The following is a 16,216-nucleotide window of genomic DNA, read 5'->3' on the forward strand; positions in this document are numbered from 1 at the left end:
TTGTGATAGGAACTGCTTCTCTGAGTCTCTACAAAGACTCCTGAGTAACCACTACCCCCCCACACCACCACCACCCAGACCCTCTTCTTTAAGACAGACAGGCAAACGCAGAGACAATGCAGTTTTTCTTTCTTCCTTTCTTTTTTAAAGGGCCAGTTGTAGCTTGAAAGGTTGGTCCACAGGGGGACAAGTGTATTTCTATTAATCCTATCTCCTGTGTTGACAAACGGCAACGCCAAAGCTTTGCAGTCCGGGGCTGCAGTTTGCAGTAGAGCTAAGCGGTGTGCGGCTTTAATTCCACGTCAGATCAACTTTGATCGATATCCCCCTACCGGCCCAATTGGAAGAGCCCAATTCACAGGCGCTGAGCCTTTTTGCTCTTTCCTTCTGTCCCCCCACCCCCCACTTTAGACCCACCATCTTCTGGTTGAGAAAAGTCTCGGATCTTCTTTATAATTTATTTTTTCCTCTCTCTTTGGTTTGGGGTTTTGTTTTTCGGTGTTTTATCTTTTTTGTTTTGTTTTGTTCTGTGTTTTTTTGGTTATTCATATTCTCTCTCTCTCTCTCTCTCTCTCTCTCTCTCTCTCTCTCTCAGAGAAACATCGTTTTGGCTAACCGAGCTTGTAGCCAGTGAACCCGCCTTCCAGATTGGTGTGAAGACAGAAGTGAGGTGGGGGGCGGGGAGGGGTTTCGAGAGAGCCTAGGAGAGAGTGGGAGGGAGAGAGAGAGAAGAAGGAGGAGGAGGAGGAGGAGGAGGAGGAGGAGGAGGAGGAGGAGGAGGAGGAGGACTAGTGTAGGGAGGAAAGGAAGAGTGAGCGAGAGCAAGTTGAAGGGAGGGGATGTAAGAGCCAGCGAATTCTTTTTCTTTTCCTGTTATTATTTTGACGACTCCCGAGTTGCGTCCATGCTCTTGTCAGCTTCGTTTTAGGCATAGCATGGCCAGGCAGAAGAAAATGGGGCAAAGCGTGCTCCAGGCGGTATTCTTTTTAGTCCTGGGGCTTTTGGGTCATTCTCACGGAGGATTCCCCAACACCATCAGCATAGGTAAGCGCGAGAAAGCCAGCCTGTCGGGCCGAGCTCTCCGGTAGCCAAGACCACTGCCCTGGCGTGGCTACTGCGGCCCTGGGTCCCTGTGGAGCATTGACTGGGGAGGGGGACTGGGGACGGGGAACGGGCAGGAATCACAAGGATTTGAACCCCAGAGTTCTGGCCGGTCTGGGGAGCATCGGGCACGAGAGAGAGGGGTCTCCTGGGACTGGGGAGGGGAGGGAACTGCTTGGTTTTCCGAGATGTGGGGAGCAGGGGAAGAATGCAGGACGCTGCAAAGGGGCTTTTCATCTCTCTGCTCTGGACTTTGCCATGGCGTGTGTGCCGCCCGCCACTGGAAGTTGTCCCAGGGTGATGCCGCCTGTCTGGCCGTGCCAGGGCTAGTAATCCGGCCCGGGGCGCCCCATCCAGAGTCTCCGGTTTCCCCCAGACAGGCTAGTGCTGGGGGAGGTGGAAGCGCATTCTAGATCCTCCTGACCCGGGCAGCTACCGGAGTCCGGGTAGGTGGTGGATCGGGTAAGAGGCAGGGATGAGACAAGGAACTGAGTGAGGAAGCAGCAAAGTCACGAAGACCACGAATTCATGAATTGCCCCTGTGTCTGTCGGGAGCCGGATTCCCGGACACTGAGAGGGAGTTCTCTCATTTTCTGTCTGTATTTACAAGTCGAGAAGTTAAAATTGTTGTCATTACTGAACCAAACCCCTGTATTGTAATGGTGGAGGGGTGTGGCTATAAGGAACAGGATGGGGTACCAGGGAGAAGGAAATTGTTTTTCTTCACAACCTTTCCATTTGCGCCAGAAAAACAGGAACAAGCTTATGGAGAAATGAGCGTTGGGGAGTGGGGGCTGGGGGGCAATGGAGAGGAAGCTACTGCCTGAGAAACAGCCAAGTGCCACTCTTCCTTCTATCGTCCTACCCCAAAACAGCTCCTGTTCCCTCTTTTCCCCTTCTCTCCAGCCTCTCCTCTTCCTCTTAATTCTAGAGGAAAATCGGGTTTCTGTTGGCCAAAATTTGAGTTTACAAATCTTGAAAGACACACAGGTTGAAAACTAGTCATCATCGCACCCTGTATCATTGAGAGGGATTTTGTATCTGCAGTGTTCTCTAATTTCGAACCGGTTCTGGGGGTGACACAAGACAAATCTCGGTTCCCTTTACTTGTAGGTGGACTTTTCATGAGAAACACGGTGCAGGAGCACAGTGCTTTCCGCTTTGCCGTGCAGTTATACAACACCAACCAGAACACCACCGAGAAGCCCTTCCATTTGAATTACCACGTAGATCACTTGGATTCCTCCAATAGTTTTTCTGTGACTAATGCTTGTAAGTAGATCTGCCTTTCCTCCCTTTGGGAACTTTGGGACCTCACTTGCATTTTGCTTGTGGGAATTGGGGTCTGTATATGTGCTAGCGAGCGGTGATCACCTCAGTAGACATTTTAGGGACTCTAGTCAATCCAGGTTTCATGCGGCATAAACCAACTCTAGAGGATCCTGCTGAGGGAGGGACTTAAAGCAGTGCATGAAACTCTGTTGTTAATGTTTGATGCAAAAGTTTCATTTTCCTCCCTGCTAAACCAGCAATTCCTCCCTCACACCTTTTTTATTTTATTTTAATTTTTGGCTGAAACAAAAGGGAAGAAAAATTGCATGATTGTTCAGGGAAATTTCTTCAGATGGGATTGATAAAGAAGCCTCTTGATTGAGTTGATTCAGGATGTACATTCCTTGACTGTTAAACGTAGTGCCTGACTATAGAAATTAGCTGAATTTGACAATTACCTAATAGATATAAGCCAAATATGAGAAATTGTGCAAACAAGTGACCTTGAAGTACAGATCATGCTTGGTTCCCTGGCCTTCTTCTGTCCTAGAATATCACCTTTCTTACTGAGAGAGCTCTGATAGGAACTGATAAGACTATAAATTAATTACAAGTGATGAATGCCTGGCAAACTGAAGGGAAGGTAGAGAATAGTGCTCAGGTGATGATTTGGAAAGCTACTTCTGTTTTGTCTCTCCTAGTGTTGTTCAATCCCCTCATTGTTAAGGACAGCATAGTTCTTAACTTAGAGCAAAAGGTGGAGGGGGTGAGGCTTGTAGCAGGCAAACAATATCAAAAAGGAGGAATTTCATTAGCTCCAAAATCATTTCTGAAATACATATTTGTGCCATGGTGATTGTTCCTCTGGAAAGGGGACATTTTGAGGAGTAAAACCAAAGGAACCCAAATGACAGCCTGTTGGATACAAGTTTTTCTTGAATGGGATGTTTTATGAGAGACTTATAAAAGTTTTCACAACAATGAGGCTGATGATGGCATAAATATGTTTTGCTTTTATGGCTTGTGTAGTTTGGAATTTTTTGTTTTCTGACTTTCATTCAAGGGAGAACTTATATTTATGTTCTATTGTGTGAAACTTTATATATGACTAAATTCAAATTATTCTGTCTCAAAGGATATGTGACTTCCAAAACTGTTGAAAGAGTCTCAAAGGGCACAGGGCTTTTGGATATTTAAGACTTAGGTCAAAAGGATGGGGGTGAAGTACTGTGCAATAAATGTGACAGTATTAGTTTTAGGAACATTTAGCTGAAAGTACAGATCCTTATATGAACATGTTCTGTGATACTCTGTATTTGACATTCTTTGGCTGTCAGATGTGGACAAAACTAGGAATTTATTAATTCCAGCTAAGTGTGAAAATTGTGAAATGTCTGTCTATACTTTGCATCTTATTTCGGTGAGCCCAGCCTGTCTCTACAGCACTTACAACACACAGCCGACTCTTAATCCTGCTGCACTGTGATTGTGTCAAGAGGCTGAAGCTTAAATACAGCTTTCTAGGTATCAATTAAAATAGATTTAAAACCAAATATGTAAAACCAGGATTTATTATTATTAATAATAAATAATATTTCAATTCACTTTAGTGTCTTTCCTCTGACGAAGACTGGAATAAGAGTGCCAAATGACATCTCAGAAGTGATTGATTTCCAAGGTTTTTAGATCTGTTTTTTATGCTCAAATCAGATTGACAACAGCCAGCTCAGGGCCATTGGAATCCCACTCAAGGAGCAATTAGGAAATGATCATTGCCCTGTGAAAAGCTCAGGTTTGAGAACAGGCAATAAGTCATCCATTTGATGTTCAGTTGCCTTAATGCCTTTACCTCTCAGGGCAAGGAAAATAAATTGGTCACCACCACCCCAACACACACACACACACACACACACACACACACACACACACACAGCCTAAATCCACAGCACTCTTGCTAACAAGTTTACAAGGCTTGGTTATGGTTTCAGGCTTGAAAGTGTGAGATAAGGGGTGCGGCTTACTGGGCAAAAACAAAGACAAAACAAAAAGGTGACCTTGTCCTTAGTTATACCAAATATATACATATGCACACACCATCACACACAGGAGAAACATCCAGAAACCAGTGATGTGTACCAAGCTGCCTGTTGCACTATTAGGCTTTACAGCTCAGAAGACAAAGGAGGAAAGCTGTCACCTTCTTTGGTCTCTGAAACAGTCCTCTCTGAATGTCACAATCATTGAATGGGGGCCAGATCTCAAAGCTGTCTCCTGGCAGCTGCTGCCTAGGAGCTCAGTATGAGAAAGATGACTAGTCCAACCACAGTCTGATAGTCTCTGAATGTAGAAAACAATCATTTCACAGGACTAGAAAAGCCTTGAAAGTGTATCTCATATCTCCCCCTGGCCTTGATTGTTCTTTTTCATACAGAAGTGAAGATCACATATATCAGGTGTCAGAATATGATACTAGTCCAATACTGGAGCTTGGAGGGTGATCCCAGGTTCCATTCTTCCAATTGATTGCACTATTTCACAGAGAAAAAGACTCCTAGATCCTTCAGCCTACCCCTCCCTGGAGATCTAGAGAGAATTTAAGAAAATTCCAGTTAAGTCCAAATCTGGTCACCCACCTCTCCTATCTGATTCAATGTGGACTAGTATAGCAAAAATTAAAGAAACTTTCCCCTGTTCCCATTCAGAATTCCTATTTGCACTTTCCCCTAGCACTAAAATTGATTTCTTTCTTTCCTACACCCTCAATCCTGAGGCAGACGCACACTTTTGAGATCATAGTTATGCAGGTAAATAAATACCCCCAAGATAAACAAAAGGTAATGCTTTCTGTGTATCCCTGCTCTCCCTCTGCATCGCCTCCTCCAATGTATTCTGAAGGTTTTCTTGCAAGGAATCCCAGACATCAGTTATTTAAAGATTCTTCTTCACCATTAACCGTTTTTTTTTTTTTTTTTGCACAATGACCAAGAGAGAGATTTGCTTAAGACAGACTCCAACTTCATTCTTTGTTTTAGGAAACCAATAAAAGCCTCTCTGGCTTTGAAAAGTGGTTTATATGGGATCTCAGCTCAGAGGTGAATTTAAGTTTATCAAAGTTTATCATCTGATTTGGAGCCCATGTTCCCATTTCATAGGGATTGATTAAGTTTGCTGCCATACTTTTCAATTTGGCCAGAAAACCCCAGAAAGAAGGATGATGTGAATATTATGATCTCAGGATGCATACACTTATACACACAGAGACACTCAAATATTTGAGTGTATATATTTGAGAGGTACTCAAATATATACACAAAATGAGTATATATGAAAAGAAGTGTACAAACATTTTAAGTTACATGTTTGTTCATTAAAAAACAGATTTGATCATCCTAGGGCTTTGGAAGATGTGAAAACACCAAGGGACTGCCGGGTCCCATTAGTGTGGCTTGGCTGCCCTGGTTCCTCAGGAAATGCCTCCAATTCCCTTGAAGTCCTGTCCTGTGTCTTGCTGCTGTGCACTTGTAGTGCACTCCACACTACATCGCCCCAGCCTCTGCAGTGTCAGCTCATTAGCACACAGATCTCATATTCCCTCTCTGCACTGTCACTGCAAAAATTGCTGTTGTACACCTTCACAGGCAACAAATGTGCTCGTGGATTACGCACTGTTTGCAAGAAGCAAGGAAAAGGCAAATGGAACCTTAAAGGTTATTCAGCACAAATTGTGCTCTAAACTCACTGGCTTAAATAAAAATCTGTTGATGGAGGCGCAAATGATGGTGGGATTGAGAGTGAGATTTGGGAGTGCAAGCTCTAATGGAGCACCAGGCAAAATCTTTTTTTCTGGCTAAATCTAACTCATCAGCTCCTTTTTTTTTTTTCTTTTTCTTTTTCTGAGCCTTTTGAAATGCACCTGCTAACTAAGAGCACACTCTTTTTATTACTGAGCACATTTTGCTACCAAGTGTACTTAGCCAAGACCGGTTTCTGTCTCTTGCCCGCAGAGTCACAATCTAATAATCTAATTATTCTAATTGCCAGTATCCATTTAACTGTTTAGGACAATTTGGGAAGGAAATGTCTCCCTTGATCCTATTCTCTGCTCTTTGGTGGGTTTTGTTTTGTTTTCATGTCTGTCCTTTTCATGTAATCTTTGAAACCAGGGTGAAGATGAGCAGTACCATGGCTCCTGCCCTCAAATAAATCTTCACATACTAACCAAGTTGACTGCTCCAGCTCTACCTCCCACCCCACTTCACCCCAACCCACCCTGCTCCCTCATCTTTGCACCCTTGCTTCTCTCTCTCGCTCTCCTGTCTGTTGGCCAGGCTTCAATAAGCCCTCTGGTTTAGCTCACTATTCAGCCCCTCTGGCCAGCTGGCTTAGCCCACTGAAGCACTAAGAGGTCTCCTCAGTGTTGCCAGTCAAAAATTTAAGTCACCTTCTCACAAGGTTTATTATGTTTTTTTAAAATCTATTTTTTATGTGGAGAGGAAGGAGGAAGGTGATTCTGTTCATTTGGGCCATAAAAATAGATGACAATCAGCAGGTTGTAAAGGTGAGATTCCAGCAAAGTATATTACCTCCCCTACAAGGCAGCTTCCTGTTGATCTTCTAAGGAGGATGGGGGAGACTGGAAGGGTTTGAGGGGAAGGAACAAAGATAACTATTTTTTTTTTCTCTATGCTTGCTGCAAAATGAGCCATGTTTCTTTTCTTTTTTCATCTCAGCAATTTCGATTTTTTTTTTCTTAAAATGACACTAGTTTTCCACATCCTCCACTTCTTCCTTTATCAGAGATTATTTCCTTAATGATACATTTTCCCCCCAAGATTGAATGAGAATAATGGGGGCTGGTTGAGATTTTCATCATATGTTTTTGGCTCTTGATATATTTTTAAATTTCATTATTATGGATAAGTCAGAGGTGAATGGCTGCTTTCGATTTAACAGATTAAAAAGTAAATGAAGCTGCCTAGGCATTATTATTAGTTTTACTTTGTGGATAAGAGACTTGTCATTTTTATACAATTGGTTAAAGGATGAAAAAGAATAATGAACTTTAATAGAGGGCCAGACCCCTGACCAGTTTGGCTCAGAGGTAGAGCATCAGCCTGCGGACCAATGCGTCCTGGGTTTGATTCCAGCCAAGGGCACATACCTTGGTTACAGTTCTTCCCCAGACCTGATTGGGGTCATGCAGGAGGCAACCAGTCAATGCATCCCTCTCACGTCGATGTTTCTCTCTCTCTTCCTTTCTCTCTATACCTGAAGATAAATATTTGGGTAAGGATTTAAACACACACACACACATAAAGAGAGAGAAAGAGAGAGAGAGAGAGAGAGAATTTTAGAAGATATAATTCATAACTTTGAGGGAGGGGAATAACATGTTTATTCAGATGATTTAACTTTAAACTTCTTAGATTGATACTGCGGATATATTTGAAGAAAATTTCATCAACTTTATATCTTTTCTGAAGGTCAAGAAAATTATCTGTATTCTTTACTTGTTCATTTAAAAAATTAATCTTCAACCTTGCTTCCTTTGGCTTTGAGACTTTGGGTCTAATTTGATGAAATGTCCACAGAAGGGTGCAATTAAAACTCTAGGTGGAGGTGATGGGTATTCTTCAGCAGGAGTGGGTGTTGTGCAGACACAAAAGAAACTCTCTTCCTCTTCTGGAAATGGCTGGGATCCAGGCTAAGAGCTACAAATAGTCTCAGCTTATATGTGGGATGAGCCTTGAGTTAGGGCAGCAGTCCCCAAAAGGGGTCAGTACTTGGCAAAAGGTTTATATGAACAGAATGTGTCCCCCTCACACTTCTACCTCTTCTTCTCTCACCATTATTTTCCCCTCCTTCTCTGTCTGCCCAGCTTAAGCCCTTTTGCTGGTCTCTAACTGACTGTCCTCTGATTCTCACATCCCATCCACAATAAATTTATTTTTGGATTAATTCCTACCCTGGACTTTTCTAGATCTAATGCTCCTTCTCCATCAGAATATCTCTGTTCTTGGTCCATCCTCTTCAGGACCTGCATTCTACTTTGAAGGTGATAGCTTTTTTTTTTTTTTTTAAGCTAACATAGAAATCTAGTTGAAAGTATGTGATAAGAGGTTTAATATATCTAACAGGGGAATATTTGCTCTGGAAATCCTATTGCCTCAATTTCAAGAAAAGATACTCAAATGTGGGTGTTTCTGAACATGATGCACACAGTGGATGTTCACTCTACTCAAACCCAAGATCAGGTGACTGATCATGAAAGACTTCTACAGGCCAAAGTAAAAAGCTCCCTGCACATGATAGGTTTGGTGTAAGTACACCCAAGGCATAGGACAGGTGCATCTTTATCATGTTAAATTTAAAATCTTTTGCGGTAATTTGGAAAGCAGTCAAAGTTTACAAGGATTCATTTTCTTTCTTTTTTTCTTTTATCATCTTCACCAGAGAATACTTTTGCATTTATCTTCAGATAGAGCCGGAGGAAGAGAGGAGGGAAAGAGAGAGAGAGAGAGAGAGAAACATCTATGTGTGAGAGACACATTGAGTGGTTGCCTCCCACACAATGCCAACCAGGGCCTGGAAAAACTGCAACTGAGGTACATGCCCTTAGCGGGAACCGAACCCAGGACTCTCTGGTCTGTGGGTCAATGCTCTAACCGCTGAGAAAAACCTGCCAGGGCAGGGATTCATTTTCTTAAGGAGGTTAATTTGTACAGCTTTTTGTAGGCCAATCATACCTCAATAAAGTTATTTTAAAGAGTGGAAACTTTTAACTGTATTACAAAAATAACAACAGGTTTTTGGAGAGTCTGAAGGTGCCTATGTGGGCATTCACAGGAGAGGAACTGGCATGGAAATTAGGTCAGAGAAGGGGAGAGATGTCGTAGGTAAACTGGATCTCAAATAGTTTCCTTTCCCTGTGACAGTATGTGGAATGCAATGATTACAAAACAGCACCCCTCTCACAGATGCTTAAAGGTAGCTCTGGAGTATTCTGGAAACAACCAGAATACTCTCTGCTGGATTTCCATTTGAGCACTGGTCAGAGAAGTAACTTCTCAGTTCCTAACTGCCACTGGCATCTTTAGCAATTATCTTTAAAAGGACAATCATTTGTCCCTGTTTGGAGGAGGCACAGAAGCAAGGATAAGGATGAGTAGAGGAAGCACAGCTAGTAATGACCCCTTAACCCTATGGAGCACAAGTCAGTCTATAGCAGCACTTCTCAACCTTTCATGTGCACAGCAATCATTTGGGATCTTTTTAATATAAAATTTCTGATTTAATAGATCTGTGATGGGGTCCAGTGATTTGTATTTCTACCAAGTTCCCAGATGATACCAACGCTGTTGGTACTCAAACCACACTTTGAGTAAGTAGAGTCCAAAGCAGAGAGACTGTGGTTGCCAAAGAAAATAGCTCTCCTTAATAAGCTCTTACCCACTTTTGTACTTTCTGGCCTTTCATAGAAGATTCTGTAAGAGACATATTTGGTTCATTCTGATGCAAGGATGTCTTTAACCTATTCCCAACAACGCTGTGTCCATTTCAGCCATGTCTGTAGGTGGCATAATTAGGTATCTGATGAGAGCATCTACTTAGAGTTGCTTTTTGTAGGAATTTGAAATGAGAACTGGAAGACAGGCTGAGAGGGTATGATAGTATCTTGGCTTCTCGCCACTCTCCAAAGTGTCCCTTTTAGAAACAACCTGCCCAAGAGAGCTAAGGTTGACACGCAGTTTCAACTGCCTTTTTACTTTGCTTCTCTGGGTCAAGGCATGCTGGAAAGAGGCATGTAGCATCTGTTCCTCAGCTGTCTGGCTTTCCTTAAACAGGGTTAGAAACAAGAAGTAAAACACAACCAAACTCTGTCTGGCTCCCTAAGACCCAAGAAATTGACTCCATTTTTAAGGCTAGTGCCAGATACTTATTGTGAGGTAGAAAGAAGAGAAGGGAAGTAATATCACTTTCCAACATATCTGAGCTGAGGACTGCTCCAGGGAAGTCATTAAGAGCTTAACCAGCCCTGGTTGGTTTGGCTCAGTGGTAGAGCGTCAGCCCGCGGATCAATGAGTCACGGGTTCGATTCTGGACAAGGGCAGGTACCTTGGTTGTGGTTTGTCCCCGGCTCTGGTTGGGGTGGTGCAGGAGGCAACCAGCAATGTGTCCTTCTCACGTCAATGTTTCTCTCTCTCTCCCTTCCTCTCCCTCTCTCTCTCTCCCACTCTATATGAAAATTTAAAAAAATAAATTAAAAAAAAAAAAACCTTACCCAGTGTCATTTGAGGACTGCCAAATGGCAACTTATTACCCAAAATATTTCCTCCATAAGCCTGCCATTAGTCTGAAATTTCACAAATTGTTTTATTTGTGTTACTGCACTGAAGGCCTATGTAAAATGTAAGCATGCCAACTGGAAGGAAATGAGTTAAATCCTTACTAGCCATTAATATTTCCAGCAGAATTCTTACATTATCTTGCCACCTATTACCTTGCATGATCCTCAGAGGAGGCTTTCCAAGACAGGTGAGTGACCTAGAATAAGGCATTCATCCAAGGAAGTGGGGCACCTAATGGACAATGGGCATTCAGGGGGCATTAGGAGACTATTAAAGGCAAGGAAGAGTCTTTCAAATACACTTCACCTATTTTGCAACCTTTGATCTTCATGGATAAATTCTAGTTGTTTATTGACTAAGATTTTAGTTCGGTTTGACCCTTAAAGTCACACTCTTCAGATGGTAGTGGGTCTATTGCCTCTAACATGCATAGTTATTTGCTATGATTGAATCTCAGCCTTTGGATATCCCATAATTACTCTGGAATATTTTCAGAAGTAAAATCAGTTGGTAATAGAGGTGGTGAGGATTTTTTCAACCTTGAGAAAAATGTTGCAATAAAAAAGTAGTCCTTTTTCAATTATACATGATTGGCTGATCTACCTTGCCAATTACTCATTGCAACCAAGGCCCTCATCCTTATAGCTGTCCAAAAAGGGACTGAGCTTCCAGCAATAGATGAGACAGAAATGGATCAGGGCTCAGCCAACAGAGGAGTAACTGAGTAGATGTAGGTATAGGTCTTGGTATGGATGAACACCTTTGTAAATTTAAGGTAAAAAGAATGTTGACAGCCAGTCAGTTATAACCTGTAACAGATTCTCAGATATTCTTATATCTCATTGCTATATTCAAAGCTAATTGGTTAGTTAATTTAAAACAGTTTTTCTTGAATTTGATCACTTACATCAGAATCACCAAAGATGCTTATCAAATAATGATTTCTTAGGTCGCACTCCATATGTATTATATCAGAAAATATGAGGATGGGTCTTTTTAACAAGCTCTATGGGTAATTTTAATGCACATTCAGTGTGGGAATCACTAGTTTAATAAGCCATGGTACTTCAAATAAGGATATATTGGTTCAGACTAATTATTTGTTGAGAACCCAGGCACTTTCACATATGTTACTCCTGCAAGTAAGTGAGATGCTGTTGGCCTATGCAAGCATTAATGAGTTTGGCTCTCAGGTTGGAAATCTAAGACTTGAAAAAATAAAAGACTGGTCTCAAGTCATAGTCTCTGAGGTAAAGCAAAAATGCCTTTTGAGATGATAATTAATTGTTGTCATTTTGACAAAGCTTCTTCTCTTCTTTGCTTGTTAGCTAATGATTGGTCCTTGGCCATGTTATAAAGTAGATGACATGGCAAATGCCAATCCATTTGTTAAAAATATATGTATTGAAATCAGTTTATAACGCATTCAGTAATGCAATCAATTTTTATAAGTCATTGTGCCATCCTTGCTATCAACAAATTTAAAACCAGTGGTGAAATAATAACAATATCATTTATTGAGCCCATACCATGTGGAAGACAATGCACTAAGCATTTTACATACCCTATCTCATGGAATCATCACATCGCCAGAAAGGAGGCACTCTCTTCCACATTTTATAAAAAAAAGAAACAAGTGGCTCAAATATATATATATATATATATAGTTTAAGGTCAAGGTCACAAAGTTGGCTAATTAGTGAAGCCAGGATTTTACCTGATATCTTCTTATTTATATAGCTTGGACTCAATTTCAACTGGGGTTGAAATAGCAAATGATTACAGGAGCCAGGTGAATCACATAAATATGGAAATTGGTCCAGGTATGGAGTGGTAGGGCCTGTGGCAATCTGCAGAGTCCATGCCCTTACCCAAAGACATTCAAATTCAATTTTTTTTAAACCACTGTGGTACAATGAACCATTTACAACAGGTCTTGAGGTGGTAAAAGGTGGTAGGTGCAAGTTTCTGACCTCTAAACTACACTACCCACCTCCTTCTTGCAGCTAAGTTACTGATCAAAGGAAGCTCAATTAACTGGTAGTTATTATTAGTGGAAACAATAGAAAAGATCTTTTTAGTCAAAGTCCTATTTTGACTTTCTCTTCTTAGTGTATTATCAAGGTATCTCAGTATCACATAACCTTCTCTCCTTTGTGTACATATTTATAGTCCTAAATACATACACTGTAGATTCAGTGGCCATTCATGGTTCAGTGTCAGCTCTACTCTAACTAACCTTTCACTAGACAATGATGAGGCCTGAAGCAAGGTCAGAACATTGACACAGGGTCATTAACGAGTGCTCAGCAGGTCAGAAGTGACGATTCAAAGGTATGCTATAGGGGAATCTGCTTAGATTCTGATACATGCAAATCCCAGGCACACAACTGGGAGGCTTCTGGGTCAAGTAAGACTTTGCCAACATTCACCCAGGGTAGCAGCTTCCCATACCCCCCAAGAAAGAGGCTCACCAACTTTAAACTGGAATCCAAAATAAAATTATCTAAAGCTATAAACTGACCTAAGCCAATTTGGTCATTCACAGTAGTTAGGTATGTTTTGTTGGATATTAGTAGCCTGCCATAGTTAGAGTGAGGGCAATAGGCTTTTTCCCCATAACCTCACTACCCGGTATTAAAGTAAGCCTCAAACAAAATTATGTTTATCATTAAAATAATGTCAAGGAGACATAAAAATACTTGGACAGTTTATTATGTAGGCTCAATCAAATCCAGATCCTTATCCTTTTAAGTGTTCCTACAGCACCTTGCATGAAGCTACACTTCAGGCAAACAAAACAATATTCTAGTGGCAGGACACAGCTAACCAAGAACCCTCATTAGTGGCTGCCCATAGAGTTATTTACATATTAAACCTAAGATACCATTTGTAATGGATAACACTACAGATATTGCTAGATCTTTATATTTTCTTTCTGCCAATTTGAAAACACCTCTACCATATTTCTAGCTAATCCACATATATTGAACACTACTGATTTTACCAATGAAAAATTAAATGCTAATTAACAAAGCCCTTGGTGTTTATTAGGGATAAAGATACCTGAAGTGCTAGTAGAACAATTTCTTGATTAGATTTTTAATTGCTAGATAACCACTCCTATACTATATATTTCCCAATAAGTGTAAATGACCATACAAGGTTATAGATTCAGACTAAATAACCCACATATATATGACACAAATTATGTTAAAGTCTTATAAAGTAAATTAAACATACAACATTTTAGATACCATGTTTCTTATGGCCTTGGGAAGCAGTAAAAGTGGGATTACAGGTCTAGTGGAATGAGCAATGGAACAGGAATGAGGAGATCTGGGCTCTAGTCTCAACTCTGCCACCACTGACTAGATTTCCTTGGACAGGTCACTGTATTCTCTGGTTCTAGTTTTTATCATTGGTTAAATGAGGAAGTTCTCCTGGATGATCTCTGAGGAGGCTGACATTTTTGACATGTTATCATTAATTCTTGCCCAATTCCTACTAACTCTTCTTCTAGTAAGAGTTTCACTTCATTTCTTCCTAGGGGAATCTGATAGAAAATGAAGCCTCTCAACTTTTTACTACAGCTAGAAATTTCTCTTCATATTTATCTATTTTCTTCCTTTATAAGACTAATAAAAATATTGAATTCTTGAGACCAGTGTAAAGTAACTCTAGCCAGTTGTAGCTTCTCCTTCTACTTACTAAGTGTGAAACCTTAGAGCAAGTTATTTAACTTCATTATGACTCAAATTTCCCAGTTATAAAGTGGGGATAATAATAGTCCTTACTTCATAGAGTTGTTGAAAGTTTTAAATGAGATAATTCACAAATCCACATAAAATATTTAGAATGGTGCCTTACACATATTGAATATTTTATTATCAACATAATCATTAGCTTAAAATCCTTTGAGTTTTTTGTTCTAAAAACAGAAACTTAGTTTCAGTTGAAAAGTAAAATCTCTTGTCATTTTAGTGACTAGATTTCCTTCCTGAACAGCTACTCTCTGAGCCTTTCTATAGTCCTAAACTCTTCCCCAAACTCAAGATTATTTTTTCTGCCAAGAAAGCCATCACAACACCCCTTCAAATCACTATGTTACCACCATGATCTCCTATCTCTCTCACTCTTCCAAACAATTTTGCTTACCCAGTTTGTATCTTGTGAGCAAAAGCTACTCAGAAACTATATGGTCAAAGAACCCAGAGATGCATTTTTCAGCATAATCTAACAACTACAGGTTCAAGAGAAGACCTAAAGTCTTTACCAAATAACTGTCTTCATCTCTAATTCCATGTACTTCTAATCACAATATGAGTCATTGTTTCTGTTCTCTTGTGACAATTCATTATCTAAACAGTACACAAGTAGTTTTCTTGACTCCCAAAAAGCCTGGGAGGTACCCACATGTCTTATGGTTCATTTAGAAAAAAACTCAGGTTAACCACTTGGCTCTGCAACCAAGGCCCTAGAGCTTTTCTTACAAATGGGGCTGCCACTGAGGAACACAAGGAAAAGCAGCAAAGAACTGCTCAGGGCCTTCCTGTGGATGCTCCTTAATATCCTTGGGTACTACAGGGACATTAGTGAGTGAGATTTTTCTATGAGCCCCATAGTCAAGACCCCAAGGAACTGGGAAGAGAGGCACTCCATGCTACCTATTCTTCTCTAAAGCAGGCATTTTCCTGGCACGTACACATTGCATATATCTTCCCCTGGTCCCTCCCACTTCCTGGTGACATTTAGCATGTGATATTTATTTTAGTGTCTTCCCATCCAGATGATGACAGCTCAACAGAGACCCACTTCTGGCACATCTTTGAGTCTAGCCTACCTTTGACTATCACAGTCTCTTTCAAGAGTTGAGTATAGCTCTGGCCAGTGTGCCTTAGTTGATTGGAACATTGTCCCATGCACCAAAAGGTGGTGTGTTCAATTCCCAGTCAGCACATAGTTGGGCTGTGGGTTCAATCCCCAGTCAGGGCATGTGCAAAAAATAGTTGATCGATGTTTTTCTCTCATCTCTCTGTCTCTCTCTCTCCCCCCCCCCCGGCTCTCCCTCCCTCCCTCCCTCTCTCCCTTTCTCTTTCTAAAAATAAATTAAAAAGTCAAATGCCAAAGTTTTAAAAAAAAAGAGTTCAGTCCACTTTGTGCAAGAATTACTAAGAATGTCCTTTGACTTCTTGGTTCCAACTCTCACGGTCCCCAGTTCTTCTTTCTATTGCCTGTAGATCTATAGAACATGAGGAGAAGAAAACAATGAGAAAAGTTGAGCTTTCTCTTGGGTAAAGATACTGGGAGCTTCCCAGCTCTTTATACACTTACTCTTGGCCCTTGGGTTTTCCACCTAACGCTGGAGAAATGGGTTGCTGTTTGACAGTAGAAGACTGTTTCTCCTACTTAGTCTGGGAGTAACCAGAGGTTAAAGAAAGACTTCAAATTGGACTGCCTGCATTTTAATATTGTTTCTTTCTCTTACTAGTTAT

General features: G+C 41.0%; 1 protein-coding gene across 2 annotated transcripts in view; it reads left to right on the top strand.

Annotated features, from left to right (window-relative positions):
* GRIA3 (glutamate ionotropic receptor AMPA type subunit 3) overlaps window positions 1–16,216 on the top strand; it is a 536,255-nt gene that overhangs the window by 16,727 nt on the left and 503,312 nt on the right. For both annotated transcript variants that reach the window (XM_036271251.1, XM_036271250.1), the window contains exons 3-4: window positions 748–1,044; window positions 2,215–2,373. In XM_036271251.1, the coding sequence (XP_036127144.1) occupies window positions 936–1,044; window positions 2,215–2,373 (268 nt within the window). In that variant the 5' untranslated portion in view covers window positions 748–935. The remainder of the gene's footprint in view (window positions 1–747; window positions 1,045–2,214; window positions 2,374–16,216) is intronic.

This window comes from Molossus molossus, unplaced genomic scaffold (genome assembly GCF_014108415.1).
Source record: "Molossus molossus isolate mMolMol1 unplaced genomic scaffold, mMolMol1.p scaffold_m16_p_2, whole genome shotgun sequence".
Lineage (NCBI taxonomy): Eukaryota > Metazoa > Chordata > Mammalia > Chiroptera > Molossidae > Molossus > Molossus molossus.